Source organism: Tetranychus urticae, chromosome 1, assembly GCF_039701765.1.
Source record: "Tetranychus urticae isolate SD_2017Ah chromosome 1, NJAU_TeUrti_SD_1.0, whole genome shotgun sequence".
Taxonomy (NCBI): domain Eukaryota; kingdom Metazoa; phylum Arthropoda; class Arachnida; order Trombidiformes; family Tetranychidae; genus Tetranychus; species Tetranychus urticae.
In genome coordinates, this window is record NC_142958.1 from 26,718,495 (window position 1) to 26,739,527 (window position 21,033).

The 21,033-nt window shown below is 33.7% G+C and overlaps 3 protein-coding genes across 3 annotated transcripts; 2 read left to right on the forward strand and 1 right to left on the reverse strand.

Moving 5' to 3' along the window:
• The first annotated feature begins 160 nt into the window (after positions 1-160).
• Positions 161-4,821, forward strand: MTA1-like (metastasis associated 1-like). Its single transcript, XM_015931975.3, has 12 exons — positions 161-318; positions 563-777; positions 911-1,199; positions 1,279-1,412; positions 1,481-1,575; positions 1,637-1,753; positions 1,855-1,950; positions 2,021-2,311; positions 2,767-2,961; positions 3,041-3,214; positions 3,284-3,527; positions 3,625-4,821. Exons 1-12 carry the CDS (start codon positions 280-282, stop codon positions 3,788-3,790), a joined length of 2,055 nt encoding a protein of 684 aa, XP_015787461.2. The 5' UTR covers positions 161-279; the 3' UTR covers positions 3,791-4,821.
• Positions 4,822-10,166: 5,345 nt separating this feature from the next.
• On the reverse strand, positions 10,167-16,577 carry LOC107364340 (uncharacterized). The gene is made up of 6 exons (XM_089266018.1): positions 16,116-16,577; positions 15,743-16,015; positions 15,321-15,599; positions 11,243-11,749; positions 10,870-11,145; positions 10,167-10,729 (listed from the first exon to the last, which is right to left on the reverse strand). Exons 1-6 carry the CDS (start codon positions 16,468-16,470, stop codon positions 10,449-10,451), a joined length of 1,971 nt encoding a protein of 656 aa, XP_089122144.1. The 5' UTR covers positions 16,471-16,577; the 3' UTR covers positions 10,167-10,448.
• A 2,310-nt stretch (positions 16,578-18,887) lies between these two features.
• LOC107364507 (uncharacterized) lies at positions 18,888-20,842 on the forward strand. The gene is made up of 2 exons (XM_015931880.3): positions 18,888-19,546; positions 20,609-20,842. The coding sequence occupies exons 1-2, from the start codon at positions 19,332-19,334 to the stop codon at positions 20,733-20,735; spliced, it is 342 nt and encodes a 113-aa protein (XP_015787366.1). The 5' UTR covers positions 18,888-19,331; the 3' UTR covers positions 20,736-20,842.
• The last annotated feature ends 191 nt before the right edge of the window (positions 20,843-21,033 follow it).

Sequence of the window (21,033 nt, forward strand, 5' to 3'; positions counted from 1 at the left end):
TCGGGTTAAGAATATTAATTCACCAAATAAAATAAATGTGAAGAGATTTAGGCTTAAATAAGATAATGATAAACACAGTGACTTTTTAAAGACTGCGCCGAGTCTGTCTACACAAGCCACTCCCCACAAGCGTCCTTAGTTTGATCCACCATTTTGGGCCCAAGTCTGTTGGCAGCATTAATAACATCAATTGTTTTTTGGTTTAAGTTTATTTTGTTTTAAAAACCATAATCAAGTTAATTTTTAATTGAAATCTGTGGCAACCCAATTAACATCTTTATGGCTGCCTTCAAGACTGAAGCGAGTTTTGGCAATCAGGTAAATATAATGATAATTGATTTAATTAATTAACCTGTTTTCTGATCAATTAAGATCATCAATTCATTTATACTTCTTGCTCTCCTTTTTTCACACTCTCTTTCTCTCCCTCCCTCACTCTTTCCTTATTTCTTATCTATTTCTCTTTCCTTTCTTTCTTTTTTTCTTTCTTTATCTTTCTTTATTTTTTTCTTCCTTTTTTACCCGAAAACTGACTCTTATCTTCGATATTTCTATGTTTCAGCCGGATGATGTGTTGCATGGTGAAACTTTTACTCACACGCTTATTAGGGGGGAGATTAAAGTAGGCTCTAGTTTTCAAGCTGAAATACCCCAAGGAACTCTAGAAGCATTGGGCAAAACTGATGACAGAGTCATGGAAGAACTAGAAACTTTAGTTTACCGACCCGATAATGGGTTGACTGAAAAGGAGATCGAACAATTTCTGACTATTGCCAAGTAAGTTATTTCATTTTTCAAAATTTATTTCATATAAATTCTTGAATATACCTTTGTCATGTGTTGTAGTAGCACTCACTTTTCTAAGCCGGTGTAATTCATGAAACTAAATGTTTTCCTTATCCTTTTACAGATCTGTTGGAACTTTTGCTCGCGCCTTGGATAACTCTAGTTCAATCAAGCAACCCAGTATACATATGGCAGCTTCAGCAGCTTCCCGGGACGTTACACTAGCACATGCGATGAATCTTTTGCATCAAAACAAATATGACATGGGTGCTGCTGTATTGAGTCTTATACCCGCTACTGGACCAGTTCTTTGTCGTGATGAGATGGAAGAATGGTCACCTGCGGAAGCTAGCCTATTCGAAGAAGCAATGGAAAAATATGGCAAGGATTTTCATGAGATTAAACAAGATTTTGTAAGTATCTACAATTTTTAAAATGATGAGATGCCTCAGAATTTTTTCCATGCTGACATTTCCTTTTTATTTTTATTAGTTATCCTGGAAGAGTATGAAAAATATTATTGAATATTATTATATGTGGAAAACAACGGATCGATATTTACAGCAAAAAAGGATTAAGGTGGCAGAAGCCGAGAATAGAGCACGGCAACTTTATATTTCAAATTTGTGAGTATTCAATGTCACTATCCAGCATTATTTGTTCCGTATGCTAACCATTTCTCTTTATCATTTAGGAATCAAAAGCAATCGCTCGTCGATAACAACGAAACTGTCGATAATCTCAGTACGATGAGTGTATCACATGGAAAGCCATGTGCTGGCTGTCACAGTAAGTTTGCACAACTGTTTTAAATTTAAGCCCTTTTAACTCTTTTTTCTTGAATTCTCAGAAACTTCATCTTCTCAATGGTTTCCATGGAGCTCATCACATCTTTCAAATCGTTTATGTCAAAGTTGTTATTTACATTGGAAAAAATACGGTGAACTTCGTAATACAGCTAAATTAGGTATGCATTTATAATTTTCTCAACAATTTCTTAATTCTATCTTGTCTTAATAATTCATTTTTGCAACTGACTAATGCGCAATATTTTTATTATCTCTGTAGCCCCTGACACCGAAAGAAATAACGCTTTTAGACCCAGCGAAGCTTCACAAGCATCCTTTCCTTGTCGCGAATGTGATAAAGTTTTTAATCGACAAGGTAAGTCTGAATGTACTAATCAAAAATTTATGATTTCTAATCTAAATTTCTTTCCTGTTTCTTTCTACAGACCGGCTTATTGCTCATCTAGCCATCCATCAAAACCATCGTTGTTCAATCATTGGTTGCAATAAAGAGTTTAAATTCAAAACACAACTAGCCAGGCATTGTGCTCAAGCTCACGGAGTCGCAATAAGATCTGGTAGTCCTCGACCCATAATGAAAACAAGAGCTGCGTTCTATCTCCATACTACTCATGCGGCTAAGCTGGCGCGAAGACTATGTTCACAGATTCTCAAAATACGACATGCTGCTCGTACACCTTTCGCTCCTATTAATGTTGCCCTCATTAAACAAGAATGTAAGTTACGATTTCAAACTGCCAAAAATGCCAAAAATACTTGATACTAGAAAATTCAATACTTGCATCCACAATTTCATTTTACATATCATTAAAAAATTAGTTTTTTGAAATTAAGTATTGTATTTTTCCTGATTTTAAATTGTCTTACCTCTAATGCTTTAAAATATCACTCTATGACAATATATTTTATACCTTTTCCAATCACCAGTTTTATCTGTCTTGAATATCACCACGTCACCTTCGCATGGTTGATTTAAGACACATCTAGATTGAGTCAAGATTGCTTTATGATGTATTCTTGAACTTACTAATAATCATCCTAAATTTTAGGCAATTATTAGTTAATTATGTTCTAATGATTACAAAAGCTAATTATGTCTTATCATGATGCAAATATCTGACACTAATGAAAATCTCCATCTTGTTTTTTTCTTATGATAATCACTTTATAGGCCAGGTTAAATTATCAGAGGGAGCTGCACACATTATACCCAATCTCAAGCCGATAAATAGGGGTAAAGTTGTTGACATATCTCAGCGTCTTGGAACTCCAAAAATGGAATGTCCCGAATGGCTGATTTTAACACCCAAAGATCAAATACCTGTCCCTGAAAGATTAGCTTTTCCACTACCTGAAAAAGGAAAAGGTAAAGTTTTGAACAATCAATTTGACTACAAATAATTTTGTGCAGAGAAACTAACTTGTGGCTTCATTGTTTCAAACAGATGGACAATATATCAGATCTGTTGAGAATAGATCTGTTGACTTGAGCAGCAACACTGAAGGATCTGAAAATAATCCTCCAGTAATGTACAAAAACTCAGGCTCGAGGAGTATTAATAATGGTTCATCGAATGTGAGAAAACGAACTCATGACCAGCAGAATGGCGGATCAGAAAGTAATTTACAAATAAACAATCAAAATAGTTACATAAATAATAACTCTGATTTAACTTTTTCATGTTCAGGCAATTCAGGCAATCCAGCGGTACAGTTGAAACGACGATCTTTAGCTCCACCAATAATGTCCAAACCTACTAACGCTGATATCTATGGAATGGCTGGTATGCCCAGAGGTGCATCCGTTCCTTCCATAAATGGCCGCCCTAAAGTTACCACCATAGCTAGAGTAGGAGGAGGTGGACGTAAACAAATGATGAGCTGGTTCGAAGCTCCAGACGATGTTTACTTTGTAGCCACTGAATCCACTAAGTAAGTTTAATTTACAATTCATCTTTTACTCGAATGTTTAATCAAAGCATTTGACAATTTATTTATTAATATCTTTTTAAATCTTTCATTTTCATAGACGTTTACGAAAAGCATGTAGTCTCTTAGAATTGAGAAAAGGAGCTCGACGGCCTTGGAAAAAATTATCAATCAAGACTTCTAGTAATGCAATAAATAACAACCGTGGACATAATTTATCGAATGTATCTAATCAAGAAGCTACAGAATTGACTATGATCCAATGACAATCATTTGACTAAGATAGAAGCTCAAAGGAACAAAGATTGAAAATTATCTGATCATTAATAACATATTTGCTCATTTTTCTAAGGAAACAAACAAAAGAAACTTATGTGACTAAAGAAATTGGACTAAAAACCTTTAGAGGGTATATATAAATATATATATAAGTTTCATCAAATCATCATTAATTTCATCTTCATAACGCACATGCATGGATCAAAAAAATATGTTTGGTAGTTAAAGTGTATGGCTAAATCAAATGGCATTCATGCATCGAAAGTGATGGAATCTGATCGTCATCAACTGACAAAATTGAATGTGGACAATTTTTTTATGGCTGAAGTAACTTGATCCAAGTTGATCTGGGGTCAAACACAAATTAAATTCATCCTCATCTATTGTGTGGTTCACCTGTTCTGTTCTTTGATTTTTGAGAGAATGTTGAACAAAAGGATATTTTATTTGGCCTTCCGAAGCCCATTTTACAAATGGTGATATATTTATGTGTATATGTCAAATCATAATTCGTAATATGAATTAACTCCTGGGACACAACGTGGTCTTGCAATCATCTTTATTTCTCCCCATTACCCCATTACTCTATCTCTTTCTCAGTCCCACTTCTTTTTATACAATCTTCATCATTTCTTCTGATTTTCATTTTTCATCCTTTTCTCGAAAATCATCCACCAAAACTTGCTTTCGTTCTCATTTTTGAAAGCTTTCAAGTTAATGCTCTGTACGAGAAGATCCATTTTTACCATGGATCAATCAACCATTTCATCCCTCTCCATAATCTGCCATTTTTTATCTCTTCCTTTCTTTGTCTTTTTTTCGTCAAACTCCCTTGAATCTAATCGCTATCATTATTATTATTACAATTACAATTATTACTATTATACAAAAAAAAACAATATACATGAACTGGAACTTTATAATTTATTTCATTCTCAATCCCAGCACAGATTTTTCCCCGTATACTCTTTCACGGGTCGCATTGTGAAGTAGACAAAATAAATTGCTTAGAAAACGACTTTTTTTCAATACAAAAATTTAATTCGGTATAACAGGCCTTTAAATTCGATGATCATAATTTATCTGCTAATGGTAAATACATTTCTAATTTTTCTTGGACTATCAAGATACAAACGAAATGAATACCTGAATAACAGGTTGTCAAAATGTCGGTTTAAAAAATTGAGTTACTCTTCTGTGTTGAGATGGTTATGAAACCAAGTCACAATCCGATAGTAACTTCCATAGCTCTAAGAGCTTGCTCAGCATAGAGTCTTTAGAGGAAAGGACAAACAATATGGACAATGAAAAGAAATGAAAATAAAAGTGAGAATTGAAATCAAAAAATGAGTTTGAAATTTGTTTATTATTCAGATCAAATACAATACAAGGGAGTACAAACAAGTGAGTTTACATAAATTGGCTAAGAAATTGATATTTTCATTCAGCAAAAGGGAAATTAGAATCATTGAACTTGAAATGTCTTTAGTCATAAAAATTTTCCGAAGCAGGAGAATCAGGATGATTCTGTAAAACATGGAGATAATAAGAGTCCGGTTGCTTGGTAGTGTATCCACACTCCTCGCAAATGTAAATTTTTATTCTCCTCCTTTCCTTGTATTCATATGTGTGCGAAATACCATTGACTTCAAGGTCCGATGTGATATCAGATTTACATGATGAAAATTTCGAGTCCAAAGAATCGTCATCTGAAGTGCCAAAGTCGTAAGATTTTTCCGAAGCATGCGAATCAGGATGATTCTGTTCAACATGGAGATAATAAGAGTCCGGTTGCTTGGTAGTGTATCCACACTCTTCGCAAATGTAAATTTTTATTCTCCTCCTTTCCTTGTATGTGTGCGAAATACCATGGACTTCATGGTCCAACGTGATATCAGATTTGCATGATGAAAATGTCGAGTCTAAAGAATCGTCATCTGAAGTGCCGTAAACGTCGTATAAGAATGATTGTTTATATTCACAAAACGATGTTTCCAAGTTTTGACTGTCATCAGAATCACTAGTGGTATCCATTCCCACGTCATTTAGGGTACTCGGTTGATAAGAAGAAGACGGTGATTGTTCAGGCACATAAAACACTGAGGATTGATCAGATTTGAATATATCGTCATCTGAAGGTTCCAAAACATCGTTATCAAACAAGTGTAATATATACTCATCAAACAATGATTCCATGCATTTACTGTCATCAGAATTGCATGAATCACTAGTGATGTCCATTGCATCGTCACTTGAGGTACTTGGTTGATATGAAGAAGACGGTGATTGTCCAAGCCCATAAAACACTGAGGATGGATCAAATTTGGCTTTCTCTCGCTCTTCAGCAAGTCTTTGGACACTAGCCTCAGCTAACACGTCAAGAGGAGAAGGGATGAATTGACTAGACATTTTCACTGATATTTCAACTAACTTAGTCGATCGATGAATTTGTAATGGTTGTTTCTTTGACTTTTTTAGCCCTTTTGTAGTCGCCCATTCTCACCGCCCATGAATGGTTTAAACCGTTTATTTCGCCTTTACTCCCGCATGACCCCAGGTATCGAAAACTCTAGATCACTAATCCCAAGGAAAGGATTAAAATATTAACCGTCTTATCGATAATATACAGTGCAATTCCACCGTTCAATCAACTGATGTAAATATTAGATTATTTTAAATAAAGTTAACTGGCATAAATGCTACTCTTTCATGAAGTTCAGTTTTCCAGTATACGAAGTTTGATTGAATGATGAGATTCTTTTAACAGGAGGTCGTCTGTGTGAACCAAAGGTTTCGTATTTGGTCAGTTTTTTAAGTCTTTTATCTTCACTGTTTCACCGTTAGCCCGAGGTAATGAAAATTCTTGACCACTAATCCAAGTTGCTATCAAAGGATTAGTCTAATTAGATCCTCATTCATAATATATGATTCAAAAAGTACAATAATATTGGTCGTAAAATAAATGAAAGTGCATATAACTGTCACCATTCGTCATAAAACGAAGCTTAATTTGTTGTCTTAATAACAATGAAAAAATCAATTTATTATTATTAATATTTGAAAAATGGAATTGATTTCAATGAAACAAATAGTGAAATGAAATAAAATTGATCCATATTTGATTCTTTTCTTTCCTTTATAACTTTGGACACTTAATGACAAAATTAGTCAAATCCAAGAGTAAAATCGAGAAAAACTTTTACAGGACAATGTAAAAGTTGCCTTTCTTTTATATGACAAGCAATATGGACAATGAAAAAAAATTGTTTTAACTCGTTCACGAAGAAATTGAGGAATCGCTGTGATTGCTGTCAGTTTGATGCTTGATAATAAAACATGATAGCCTCTGGTAAAGCAGTTGATGCAATTACAACAGCATTGTTTTAGAACTCAAAGGAAATTATTGAAATTTATTTGTGATAAATAACAACAGATCAGTCAAATCATATGTGACGACGTCGGCAGCCACGGCTTGAGTAATATGATGTGTGCGTTACTTTATTAAGATATCGAAATCATATCAGAATCCCTAAGCAAAAGTTAATACAAATAATATTGAATGACTCTGGATGATGTAAAATCAACACTTTATTCAATTCCTCGGAGTAATGAGAGAGCTCGTAATTGGTATCGGTTGAGTTGAATGATGAGCAATACATCCTGAGCGATCAGTGGACATCCTAAAAATCAGTGAATCCTGTGTTTAGCTCAGTTAGTTTGTGTTCATTTTTGTTTACAAAATTTATGGGTTAAATCAATGAACCACATTTCTTAGGAACTAGAATGAGTACTTCTCTGCGTTTTTCTTTTCTCTTCTCTACAGTACTAATTGTACCAACAAAACAGGCTCAAAATTACTATCGATTGCTATAGCAAATTATCGAAGCTTTTAGGCAACCTCATGATTGGTAACTCAAAGAGTAGAAATAAAAGTGACAAATGCAATTAAAGTATCAGTTTGAAATTTGTTTATTATTCAGATCAAATATAATACAAGGGCAGTATAATTAAGTGAGTTGGCTTAAATTGGCCAAGGAATTGATATTTTCATTCAGCAAAAGAAAAATTAGAATCATTAAGTTTGAAATGTCTTTGTCGTAAAATTTTGCCAAAGCAGGCGAATAAGGATGATTCTGTTTAAGATGGAGATAATGTGATTCCGGTTGGTCGGTAGTGTTTCCACACTCTTCGCAAACGTATATTTTTGTCCTCCTTTCCTTGTATGCATATGTGTGCGAAATGCCATGGACTTTAGAGTATGAGATTCAAGGGAATATCTTTGAGTAAATGTTTTATAACAATGGTCACATTGGAGCGGACGGCCTTGCTCTAAGGTCCAACGGAACATCAGATTTGTATGATGAAAATGTTGTGTCCAATGAATCGTCATCTGAAGTGTCCGAATCGTCGTGTGAAGCTTCGGGTTGTACAACCATATAACTAAATGATTTGAAGTATTTATTGTCTTCAGAATCATATGAATCGCTAGCCGTTTCCATTCCCTCGTCACTTGAGGTACCCGGTTGATAAGAAGAAGGCGGTGATTGTTCAGGCACATAAAACACTGAGGTTGGATCACCTTTGGCTTTCTCGAGCTCTTCTGCGAGTCTTTGCGAACCAACCTCCGCTAACACGTCAAGAGGAGAAGGGATAAATTGACGAGACATTTTTGCTGATATTTCAACTAACTTAGGCGATTGCAAAGGTTTTATGATAAGTTTTTTGACATTTTGCCCTTTTATAGTGGCCCATTCTCATCTCTCATGAATAGTTTAAACCGTTTATTTCGCATCTAGTGACCCCAGGTATCGCAACCTCTAGATCAGTAATACGAAGAAAAGGATTAAAATATTAAGAGTCTTATCAATGTGTGTTACAGTGTTATTCCAATGTTCAATTAACTGATGTAAATATTAGATATTTTTAAAACAAAGTTAGCTGGCATAAATGCTCATCTTTTCATGAAGTTCAGTTTTTCAGGATTCGAAGTTTGATTTAGGGATGAGATTCTTTTAACAGGAGGTCGACTGTGCGACCGAAAGGTTTCATGTTTGATTTATTTTTTAAGTCTTTTATCGTCACAGTGTTACAGTTGCCTGAGGTAATGAATACTATTGATCACTAATCCAAGTTTTTATCAAAAGATTAAAATAGTTAGAGCCTCATCCATCATATACGTGGCGAGTGAAAATAAACTACTGATCTATTATTGCTAAAACGATAATTCCGGAGTTCATTTTCAATCACGCTGTACAATGATTTGTCGCCGTAAAATAAATATACATGTACTAGATAATATTATTCGTCATTATATGAAACTTCGATTGGCTTAATAAGAATGGAAAAACAATTTCATGTCATTGAGAAAAATCGAATGATTGAATGAAACTAAATAGTGAAATGAAATTTATCGTATTTGCTTATTTTATATTGCTTATATTGAGATTTTTTAGCATGCATTTTCATTTGTCTTTTTTATGAATTTTAGAATATAATATCTAGAGTATACAAAATAATTGCAAGATAATTTCATGATACTGCATATTGCTTAAGTTACTCTTCTATATTGAGATTCAGAACAGTTATAGCTCGTCACGCAAGTCAACCGATACCAAAATGAACCAAAAATAAGGATCTCTCATGAGTCAGAGGAATTGAATAAAGTGTTGATTCTAACATTAGCAAGAGCCATTCATGTAACTGGTTGTGATACTTTGATCTAATGGTGCAAAGAGTTATTGTTCAACATCATGAATAGCACTCCGTTATCATGGTCAAGGTGTACGCTCAAGTGTTTTCCTCCAGCAATTGCCGAGTATTATCAAAACTTTAATACTGTTACGGAAAACAAAGCACAATTGAAACAATCGGTCGAAGAAGAATACCGAAAATGGATAACAATGAGCAATGAAAATGATAATTCAAATTCAGCGTATTTTCTTACTTTTCGAATCTTGAATGTGTTGTCTATGAACACCGGCATTTTCAAGTCTTTCAAATTCATTGACGTAAACATACGTTTGATACTAAGAGTTTCTATCATGTATTTGTATGTATCTTGAGCGATTAGCAAAACATCATGCACATCAGTGAATCCTGTCCATAGCTTACTAGTTTAGTGATCATTTTTGGTCACAAAGACTTATGTGTTAAATCAATGAACCACATTCATTAGGTACTGGAATGAATACTTCTCTGCCTCTTTCTTGTCTCTCTTCTACAGTACTAACACAAGTTAATTGTATCAACACAAGTGCTCGAAATTACTAGCGATGGACATAGCGAAACATCAACCAACTTTTACTCGACTTCATGATTGGTAACTCAAAGAGTAGCAATAAAAGTGAAAAGACAATTTACAGATCAGTTTTTAAATTTTTTTGTTTATTCAAATACAACATAATCGATTGTCAATATCAAAAGTTGATATGAATATTTTTGCATACAATATAATATTAAATAAATTACTCAGAATCGTTGTCATCAGGAGTGGATTTTTTCTTGTTTCGAATAAACCAATTGAAATGAAAAGAGATTGTGAAAAAAGTAGCAAATGGTGGTAACATTCAGAAAATACCAATAAAATTGTAAACGATCCTAATGATGAGACGGATAATAATGGAACTGGCCAAGGAATTGATATTTTCATTCAGCAAATGGGAAATCAGGATCATCAAACTTGAAGAAACGCTTGTCGTTGACTTTTTCCAAAGCAGGAGAATCAGGATGATTATTTTTAAGATGCAGATAATGTGTTTCTGGTTTATTGGTAGTGTTTCCACACGCCTCGCAAACGTACAATTTAGTCCTTCTTTCTCTGTATGCATATCTCTGCGAAATACCATGGATTTTAAGAGCATGTGCTTCCAGGGAACATCTCTGAGTAAATGACTTATTGCAATGGTCACATTTGTATGGACGAATACCTATTATGTGAAAACAAAAAAAGAAAGGAAAATTAGAAAAATCAAGTTTACTGGGATAATTGTCTGACAATTTTTATTTCATTGAAATAGATATGTTCAATGAATTTCGAAGAAGAAAAGTATTTATGAAAATAACTAACCTGTATGAGTTCTGGTGTGTCTTTTTAGATCAAAAGTATCATTAAAGCCTTTGCCACAAAAGGTGCATAAATAGCGTCTCTCATCTAAATGACATTTAAGGTGTCTATTCAGTAATCGAGGCAAGCGGAACCGTTTCTCACAAACTGGACACCTTAAAGGATCATCCAAACATGGTTTAAACATTCGCTTAACATTTCCATTAGAAAGTCTTGGGTTCTTGATTCCATGGCCTCCATTAACAAATGCAATCGAACGGAACATGTAAAGAGGAATTTCTGTTGAGTAAAGATAAATATTTAGTTTGATTGTTAGATACAAGTTATGAGATGCAAAATAAATCACTGAATTCAACTGTTTGTTGAAGAAACTTACTTAGTTTTTTGGCCAGAGACTCGATGTTGGGTGCGAAACTTGCTCTTGCTTCATCATATCCATCATTACGAGCACTTTCAACGGCCTGCTCGTACATTTCATCAGTTATGATGAGTGGTCGTTCTGACTCTGACTCTGATTCTGACTCTGGTTCCGACTCAAGTTCTGGCTCTGGTTGGGGCTCTCGAACCACATGTTCCTGCATTGGTTCCGAAGGAACTTTAAGAGAGAGATCTAGTGGCTTGCTCTGATAGAGACTATCATCAGAATCGCAATCACAGGTGGAATCCATTGACTCTTCGCTTGAGGTACACGGTTTAATAATGGAAATTGAGAATTTTCCAGGCACATAAAGCACTGAGGATGGACCTGGTTCAGCCTTCTCTTGTTCTTCTGCGGATCTTAGACCACTAGCATCCGCTAACAATTGGAGGTTTTTCAGAAAGGACGGTTTGAATACACTTGACATGTTGAATTGAAGTTGAACAAACACACACGAATGATAAATTTTTTATGGTTGTGTCTTTGACTTTTTTAGCCCTTTTATAGTCGCCCATTGGCATCTCCCATGAATGGTTTAAACCGTTTATTTCACATCTACTCCCCAGTGACCCCAGGTATCGAAACAACTAGATCACTAATCCGAAGAAAATGTTTAAAAAATTAAGAATCTTATCAATAGTATTTAGTGCTATTCCAACGTTAAATTAACCAACGTAAATAAAAGATTATTTTAGACGATGTTGAGACTTTTTTAACACGCGTTCATCTCTGCAACCCAAAGGTTTCATATTTGATCTGTTTTTTAAGTCTTTTATCTTCACAGTTGGCCTGAGGTAATGAAACTTTTTGACCACTAATCCACCATCCATGATATACGTGATGATTGAAAATGGACTATGGATCCATAATTGTTAAAATACAAATGTCAAGAGTCCATTTTAATTTCCATTCATCATAAAACGAAGCTTCCTTTGTTGTCTTAATAACAATGAAAAAATCAATTAGCACAAATTGATACAAACTGACAAAATACTTCAGGAAAATGGGTAAAAACGGGCAAAAACTAATTCATTGTAAATTAAGACTCTGATAGTTTGTAGAGACATGAAAAGTGCGTTTATTTGTGCAATTTGCAGATTTCTCTGATGAACAGATTTCGAGAAAATCGTGTTCGCAGTTGAAACTTGCAAAGCTTTTTGTACAATTTTGGAAGCAGATTGTTTCATGAAAATCATTTTTCTTATGTAAATTTCAATGGAAAACCGGAAAATGCACTTGATTACATGAAATAAAGCTTTGTGCTTCTGTAAAACAGTTAAGTTCGATTTTCGCTTGAATCGACCGTTAGCTAGAATCTTACGAGTTAGTTAGCTGAAACTTATTAATTGTCTATAAGATTTGTTGTTACGCATCTTGAATCAAATATTTTTCTCAATGCATCAACAGTTCTCTTGATTTTGGCCATTGGACGCAAAATTTTGAGCCTCCATATTTCGAGAATGGCATCACTGAAACCATCATTCTTTGGCTCAAAATTAGGTTTTATTATGGGCTATGAAAGATGGAAAGAGTAAATTTTTTAAGATACTACTAAAAAAGTTATAGCATTGTATTACACATGTTATCAGATTTGAACTTAATTTATAAAGTTAAATGGTTACTCAAACACAATCCTTAATTGTTAGAAAGATATTCACTTTAAAATGTGTATAGTCATATTATATTATAGCTCATAACAAAATCTGCTGTTTGATCATTGAATCATGATTTTAGGTTATGCCATTCTCGAAATATTGAGGCTCAAAGTTTTTAGTCTAATGGCCAAAATTAAGAGAACCATTGATGAATTTAAAAACTGATTCAATCCATGACGTGAACAAATAATTTTTAAGGACTGGTAATAAGTTGTAGCTCTCTAACTCTTATGGGCAAAGAAATCGGTCGATTTAACTGGAAATCGAACTTGATCTGTTTTATAGACACGGAAGATATTATTTCTCAAAATAAGTGCATTTTCTGGTTGTTCATCAGAAGGTACAATAGTGGAATAAGTTTCTGGAAAAAAATTGCTTGCATAGCTGAATAAAACGCTATCGAAGTTTCAACTTTGACCTCGATTTTCACAGAAACTGTCCATCGCATGAATTATTTAATAGCACTATTAGACTCAGTTTTTTAATGTCTCTGCAAACCCATAAAATCTCAACTCTTAACTCAAATATTCGAGACTATGGCAGTATTCTTTGCATTACCTTTGAAAGTTTAACCAGAAAATTGGTTTATTTGTCAAGAAATGGGTTGAGATGAGTTTGGTTTGTTAAATAAGCAGTTGCTAGCACATTTACAGCCCGATTTGCATAACCCAAAGGAAGTAATGAAAAGTTATTAGAGTGTGTTAAATTATTAATTAGTAAAGACATAAATTGGTGAAAGAATGATGATTGTAGACTATGCCATTCTCGAAATATCGAGCCGCAAAGTTTTAAGTCCAGTGGCTTAAAATAGCAAGAACTGTTGATAAATTGATAGAATTATTTGATCCATTATGTGAGCAAACAATTTGTATGGACAAATAATAATTTTCAGTTCACTAAATCTTGCGGCCATAGTAAGTTATCGGTTTAACTGCAAATCGAACTTATCTGCTTTAGAGAAGACAGAAAATTTTATCAATCAAAATAAATGCGTTTCCTGATTCTTCATAAGAAGCTACATCGGTGAAATGAGTTTTAAAAAAAAATCTGGTTGTATAGTTGAAGAAAAGGCGATCGAAGTTTCAACTTCGATCTCGATTTTCTCGAAAACTATTCATCAAAGAAACTTCTAAATCACACAAATGGATACAGATTTTATGTCACTACAGGCCAACAGAGTTTAAATTTGAAAGAAACTAATTTCTACCCGTTTTTGCCCATGTTGTTTGTTACGCTTTTTGTAAGTTTGTGTATAAATGTGACAATTGTGTTGATTGTGTCTTTTTAGTAGCAACCAAAAATAAGGATCTCTCTCGAGTCAGAGGAATTAAATAAAGTGTTGATTCTAACATTAGCAAGAGCCATTCATGTAACTGGTTATGATACTTTGATCGAATGGTGCAAAGAGTTTTTGTCTAACATAATGAATAGCACTCCGTTATGATGGTCAAGTTGTACACTCAACTGTTTTCTTCCTGCAATTACCGAGTATTATCAAAATTTCAATACAGTTACGGAAAACAAAGCACAATTGAAACAATCGGTCGAAGAAGAATACCGAAAGTGGATAACAATGAGCAATGAAAACGACATAATCGCCCATTTTTCTATTCAAGGAGCTCCTATGTTGCGCTCCACGAAAATCATCACATTTTTCAGAGTAAGATATCTTTTATGAATGATCTTTCAGCGCATTTTCTTACTTTTCGAATCTTGAATGTGTTGTTTATGAACACTGGCATTTTAAGTCTTTCAAATTCATTGACGTAAACATACGTTTGATACTAAGAGTTTCTATCATGTATTTGTATGTATCTTGAGCGATTAGCAAAACATCATGCACATCAGTGAATCCTGTCCATAGCTTACTAGTTTAGTGATCATTTTTGGTCACGAAGACTTATGTGCTAAATCAATGAACCACATTCATTAGGTACTGGAATGAATACTTCTCTGTTTCTTTCTTGTCTCTCTTCTACAGTACTAACACAAGTTAATTGTATCGAGTGCTCGAAATTACTAGCGATGGACATAGCGAAACATCAACCAACTTTTACTCGACTTCTAGATTGGTAACTCAAAGAGTAGCAATAAAAGTGAAAAGACAATTTACAGATCAGTTTTTAAATTTTTTTGTTTATTCAAATACAACATAATGGATTGTCAATATCAAAAGTTGATATGAATATTTTTGAATACAATATAATATTAAATAAATTACTCAGAATCGTTGTCATCAGGAGTGAATTTTTTCTTGCTTCAAAAAAACAAATTGAGATGAAAAGAGATTGTGGTAACATTCAGAAAATACCAATAAAATTGTAAAAGATCCTGATGATGAGACAGATAATAATGGAACTGGACAAGGAATTGATATTTTCATTCAGCAAATGGGAAATCAGGATCATCAAACTTGAAGAAACGCTTGTCGTTGACTTTTTCCAAAGCAGGAGAATCAGGATGATTATTTTTAAGATGAAGATAATGTGTTTCTGGTTTATCGGTAGTGTGTCCACACGCCTCGCAAACGTACAATTTTTCTCTTCTTTCTCTGTATGCATATGTCTGCTCAATACCATGGATTCTAAGAGTATGTGTTTCCAGGGAACATCTTTGCGTGAAAGAATCATCACAATGGTCGCATTTGTATGGACGAATACCTATTATGTGAGAGATTAGACAAAATAATGAAAAGAAAGAAATAAATAGCAATAATCAAGATTTGCTCGAATAATTGTTTATCAATTTCACCCAAATTTCATTGAAATAGATTAGTGTAAGAAAATTGTCAAAAATAACTAACCTGTATGAGTTCTGGTGTGCCTTTTAAGATCAAAGGTATCATTGAAGCCTTTACCACAAAATGTGCATAAAAATCGTTTCTCGTCTAAATGAGTGTTAAAATGTCGACTCAGCAACCGAGGTAAAGGGAACGGTTTCACACAAACTGAACATCTCCACAGACCATCAAAACCCGGTTGAATAACTTGCTTAGCCTTTCCACGAAATTTTGGATTCTTGATTCCATGGCCTCCATTAACAAATTCAATAGAACGGAAAACTCGAAGAGGAATTTCTGTTGAGTAAAGATAAAATATTTAGTTTGATTGTTAGATACAAAAGTAATGAGATGAAAAATAAATCACTAACTCCAACTGATTGTTGAAGAAACTTACTTAGTTTTTTAGCAAGAGACTCCAAGTCAGGTGCGAAACTTGCTCGTCCTTCATCATATCCATCATTACGAGCACTTTCAACGGCCTGTGCGTACATTTCATCAGTTATGGTGACCGGTCGTCCTGACTCAGGTTCAGACTCAGGCTCGTCTTCTTGAACCACATTTTCCTGCATGGGTTCCGAAGAGACTTTAACAGAGAGGTTCAGTGGCTCGCTCTGATAGACACTATCATCGGAATCGTAATCACAGGTGGAATCCATTGACTCTTCGCTTGAGTTACATGGCTGGTAGTAGGAAGAGGAACCTTGTCCTGGCACATAAAATGGTGAGGAAGGTTTGAATATACTTGACATGTTGATTTCAATTTGAACAAACACACTCGAATGATAAATTTTTTATGGTTGTGTCTTTGACTTTTTTAGCCCTTTTATAGTCGCCCATTCCATCTCCCATGAATAGTTTAAACCGTTTATGTTGCATCTAGTGACCCCAGGTATCGAAACCTCTAGATCACTAATCCGAAGAAAATGTTTAAAAAATTAAGAATCTTATCAATAAGATACAGAGCTATTCCGACGTTAAATTAACCAATATAAGTATAAGATTATTCTAAAATCTAGTTGACTGGCATAAATGCTGATCTTTCATTAAGTTCAGTTTTTCAGAATTCGAAGTTTGATTAAATGATGAGACTTTTTTAACAGGCATTCGGCTGTTCGACCGAAATGTTTCATATTTGATTTGTTTTTTAAGTCTTTTGGTTGGCCCGAGGTGATGAAAATTCTTGACCACTAATCCAATTTGTTATCAAAAGATTTACATATCTCATCCATAGTATACTGGGTGATTGAATTGAATGCAATGAATGTAAATCTACTGGCCTATCCATTCATCATAAAACGAAGCTTCGATTGTTGGCCTAATAACAATGAAAAAAGCAATTTACTATTATTTTGAAAAATGGAATTGATTGCAATGAAACTAATAGTTAAATGAAATAAAGTTGATTCTTATTTGATTCTTTGTCTTTGCTTTATAATTTTTGACACTAAAATTAGTCAAATCCAAGTGTAAATGCCGAGCAAATCTTAAAAATAAACAATAATTTTGTATTTAGGTTGTGATACTACTCGACTCAAACGGTATCAAAATGGACCAAAAATAAGAATCTCTCACGATTCGGAGGAATTGAATAAAGTGTTGATTTTAACATAAGTGTAATGAATTTATACTTTACTCATGGAGAGTTCAGGAGGAACTAACTTTTACGATTATCCAGTTCTTTAACTTATATACAACTACATTCTAATCTTTAACATGTAAAATCGATAAGGGTGTGTGTGATTTAGAAAGGGTCTTCATAGGTTACATTATTAAGGGTGTGTTACATTAGCAAGAGTCATTCATGTAACTAGTTGTGATACTTCATTGTAATGACGAAAAGAACTATTATCCAGCATCATGAATATCACTCCATTATCATTATGTGAGCGAACAATTTGTATGGACAAATAATAATTTTCAAATCGCTAAATCTTGCAGTCATAGTAAGTTATCGGTTTAACTGAAAATCGAACTTATCTGTTTTACAGAAGACAGAAAATTCTATCAATCATAATAAATGCATTTCCTGGTTGCTCATAAGAAGCTACATCGGTGAAATGAGTTTTATGAAAAAATCTGGTTGTATAGTTGAACAAAAGGCGATCGAAGTTACGACTTTGATCTCGAGTTTCTTGAAAACTATTCATCAAAGAAACTTCTAAATCACACAAATCGATACAAATTTTATGTTACTACAGGCCAACAGAGTTTAAATTTGAAAGAAACTAATTTCTACCCGTTTTTGCCCATGTTGTTTGTTACGCTTTTTGCCATTATGTGTATAAATGTGACAATTGTGTTGATTGTGTCTTTTTAGTAGCAACCAAAAAATCAGGATCTCTCATGACTCGGAGGAATTGAATAAAGTGTTGATTCTAACATTAGCTAGAGCCATTCATGTATTAATAACTGGTTGTGATACTTTGATCGAATGGTGCAAAGAGTTTTTGTCTAACATAATGAATAGCACTCCGTTATGATGGTCAATTTTTACACTCAAGTGTTTTCCTCCAGCAATCGGTCGAAGAAGAATACCGAAAGTGGATAACAATGAGCGATGAAAACGATATAATCGCCCATTTTTCTATTCAAGGAGCTCCTCCATTATTAGTGTCTTTTATGGTTTTTTAATCATTATTTTTATGTCTTTCAACGACAAAACTAATCAAATTATTGGCAACGAATTGGCAGCCACTGGTAATGTTGTTAGTTCAATTCATGTAATATGAAGAGCAGGAACACCAGCATTGGCAAATTCATTGAACGGCCGATCAACATGTTTAGAGCAGATTTACCTTAAAAGTATCAACTAAGCTGCTAATCAGTCTAAAAAGATAGCCTGATTCAAGATTCCAGGCTAAATCTTCAACAAAACGTTTCAGGTAATTCAAATATGTATCAGCCCAATTTGCTGGTTTAATGTCTTTTAAAGTACCAATTTTGATTGAACCAATTCTAACTCTAAATTGCAAGTCTTTCTTTAGGTCAATATCCATAAAGAAATAGCTGAAGCCTTTGTATCTTTGAATGTTATTTGATACATCGATCTATGGCTATCAAAGATGGACATTTTCAAAAGATGAAAATGAAGACAATTTTGTTTTCCATCAACCAAGCGTTTCAATGATGATTATAATGTTGACCGTTATATTAGCCAGTGTTAGTAACCGTATCGAGGCTTAATTTTTGGTGTACGAATTTTGCTGAAGCAAGAAGTAAAAGTCCAAATTGCGCTTCAATATGAATACAATTAAATATCTTTTTCTACCAAAAATTCTCATTAAAATCATGCTAATTTAGGGTAAAATAATCATTTGCCATCATCATCATTTTGCTTTCATCTTTCACTCATTGCATTGATAGATCAAATGACCGCTTTGAACTGTGCAAGTAAACTCTATCCATCGAAAAGTTGAACTCATACATTGCATCGTTTTATCAGTGATTTGCGTTTATTTTCCTTTTTAATTACAAATGATTTTAAGACAATCTTCACCTTCTCTATTCAATTTGATTGACCAATAAATCAATTTCCATTTCCATACTTTTCTGTGTTTTCAATTGAATAATTTAATTTGTTTAACTCTTGTGTTAACCCACTTTTGTCACAATGAACTTCACACATTTCTCAGTGTTTTGCCTTCTCTCCATACTTTTAACCATCAACTTTACCCTGGCTGACCATGATCACATCCGTCATCTATTCAACCTCAACAACCATCAGAAATATGAATTTGCCAAGAAAATTGCTGCCGCTCTTTTGGTTACATATCGAGCTAAAAAGTTTGTTCTTCCATTACCATTTCCAATTCCGATTCCAGTCCCGTAAGTAACCTTTGATCTTTTAAATATCAAATTTTAATTTCTCAAGCCAAACCAAGTAAACGATCATTTTAACCCATCATCAAAGCATACTTTTAAAAAGCCAATTTCCTAAAGCAATTACCTTTCTCAAACTCAATCCGATTGAATCCTAGTTTCAAATCTCAATCTTAACCAAACAACAACCTTAGCTTTTGGTGATTAAGCTTTGAAAGGGGGCAAACTCCTAATCTTTTACTAGCTTAATTTTCAGGTACAAAAGGGCTTTACATTTGCCTTTAGAGACTTTCCCTGCAAGACGTACAGAAAAGATTTTTGGAAAAATCCGAAAAGGAAAAATTGAAAGACATGATGATTTGGACAATGTATTGTTCGAGAATCTACAGAATCTACAATCTGTAGTATTTATTGATGTTTGATATGAAAAAAGCTACTTTAATTGTTACAATTTGAGGTCATTTTTTAGGTTTTCATGATTTCTTATTTTCACATTAAAAACAATTTCAGAAGACATTGTGAGGAAATAAAAAAGTTAACCATTGAGTGTAGACAAAAATGCATCAAAGTGCACTGTTTCACCTCGAACAAGTTACTGGTTGAAATTGACTAGTTTCAGAGTCAATCTGGTTTTAAAAGAGAAATGACGAATAAATAATTTTTATTTTTTGAAAAAAAGACCCGCAATTGGTGCATGATATGTTGAAATGGCAAATAATATAATAAAACATTGTTATTTATTATTTGAAGCAAGATTAATTTTCCAGAAATCAATCTTTCCCAGAGTTGGCCTGCCTTGATTTATATTAGTTAGTTTTAATGACATTAGAAACCAGAAAGCAAAGGTCAACTTTTGGTTATTGCTAATGACAAATTAAACTTAAATCTAATATTTAACCAATCTCAATCCTGACTCAAGATCTATTTACAATTTAATTATCAGGGTTGAGAACTGATGAGCAAGGGTGCAACATTGGGTTTAAGTGCAACAAAGAAACCTGTTTTTAACCTAATTTTAAATCTGTTTAACTAATAATCTGGATTAACTTTCCGTCTCTGTTTTCACAGGGTCTTTGAAACGTACCAACCTGTCGTGGCTGACCCTTTGTTTTTCAAATGGTTGACGGTTAAAAATCATTTGGCTGGACATGGTGGACTCCATAATCTTGGAGTCGGTGGACTTAGCGCTGGTTAACTTTTCCATTAGCAAAATATATCCAAAAACCGGTCTTAATCATCTCAATTTGTTTTAACAATAACAAAAATGTAAGCGCCAGCATGAATAAACATTCAAAGTAATGATCATGATCATCTTCATTAATTGAACTTTAGATTGGGGGAAAGGTAAGGTTTCCTTGCTACAATGTTTTCATTTCTGGTGAGGTACAATGTTTAATTAATTAAAGATGATGGAAGTAATTTAAAACAAGTTTCCAGTGTTGAATGAGAGGTTTGAATGTTGGAGCAGCTTTTAAACTGTCAAGGTGTTTAAA

What these genes read in the sequence shown, in the direction of transcription:
- LOC107364507 (XM_015931880.3), top strand. Translation starts at nt 19,332, where the DNA reads ATGAACTTCACACATTTCTCAGTGTTTTGCCTTCTCTCCATACTTTTA. An exon ending in CCAATTCCGATTCCAGTCCC is followed by an intron (nt 19,547 to 20,608) that starts GTAAGTAACCTT and finishes CTGTTTTCACAG; the next exon opens with GGTCTTTGAAACGTACCAAC.
- LOC107364340 (XM_089266018.1), bottom strand. Translation starts at nt 16,470, where the DNA reads ATGTCAAGTATATTCAAACCTTCCTCACCATTTTATGTGCCAGGACAA. An exon ending in GTCTCTTGCTAAAAAACTAA is followed by an intron (nt 16,016 to 16,115) that starts GTAAGTTTCTTC and finishes TTTACTCAACAG; the next exon opens with AAATTCCTCTTCGAGTTTTC. An exon ending in ACACACCAGAACTCATACAG is followed by an intron (nt 10,730 to 10,869) that starts GTTAGTTATTTT and finishes TTCACATAATAG; the next exon opens with GTATTCGTCCATACAAATGT.
- MTA1-like (XM_015931975.3), top strand. Translation starts at nt 280, where the DNA reads ATGGCTGCCTTCAAGACTGAAGCGAGTTTTGGCAATCAG. An exon ending in TCGTAATACAGCTAAATTAG is followed by an intron (nt 1,754 to 1,854) that starts GTATGCATTTAT and finishes TTATCTCTGTAG; the next exon opens with CCCCTGACACCGAAAGAAAT. An exon ending in GTAGCCACTGAATCCACTAA is followed by an intron (nt 3,528 to 3,624) that starts GTAAGTTTAATT and finishes TCATTTTCATAG; the next exon opens with ACGTTTACGAAAAGCATGTA.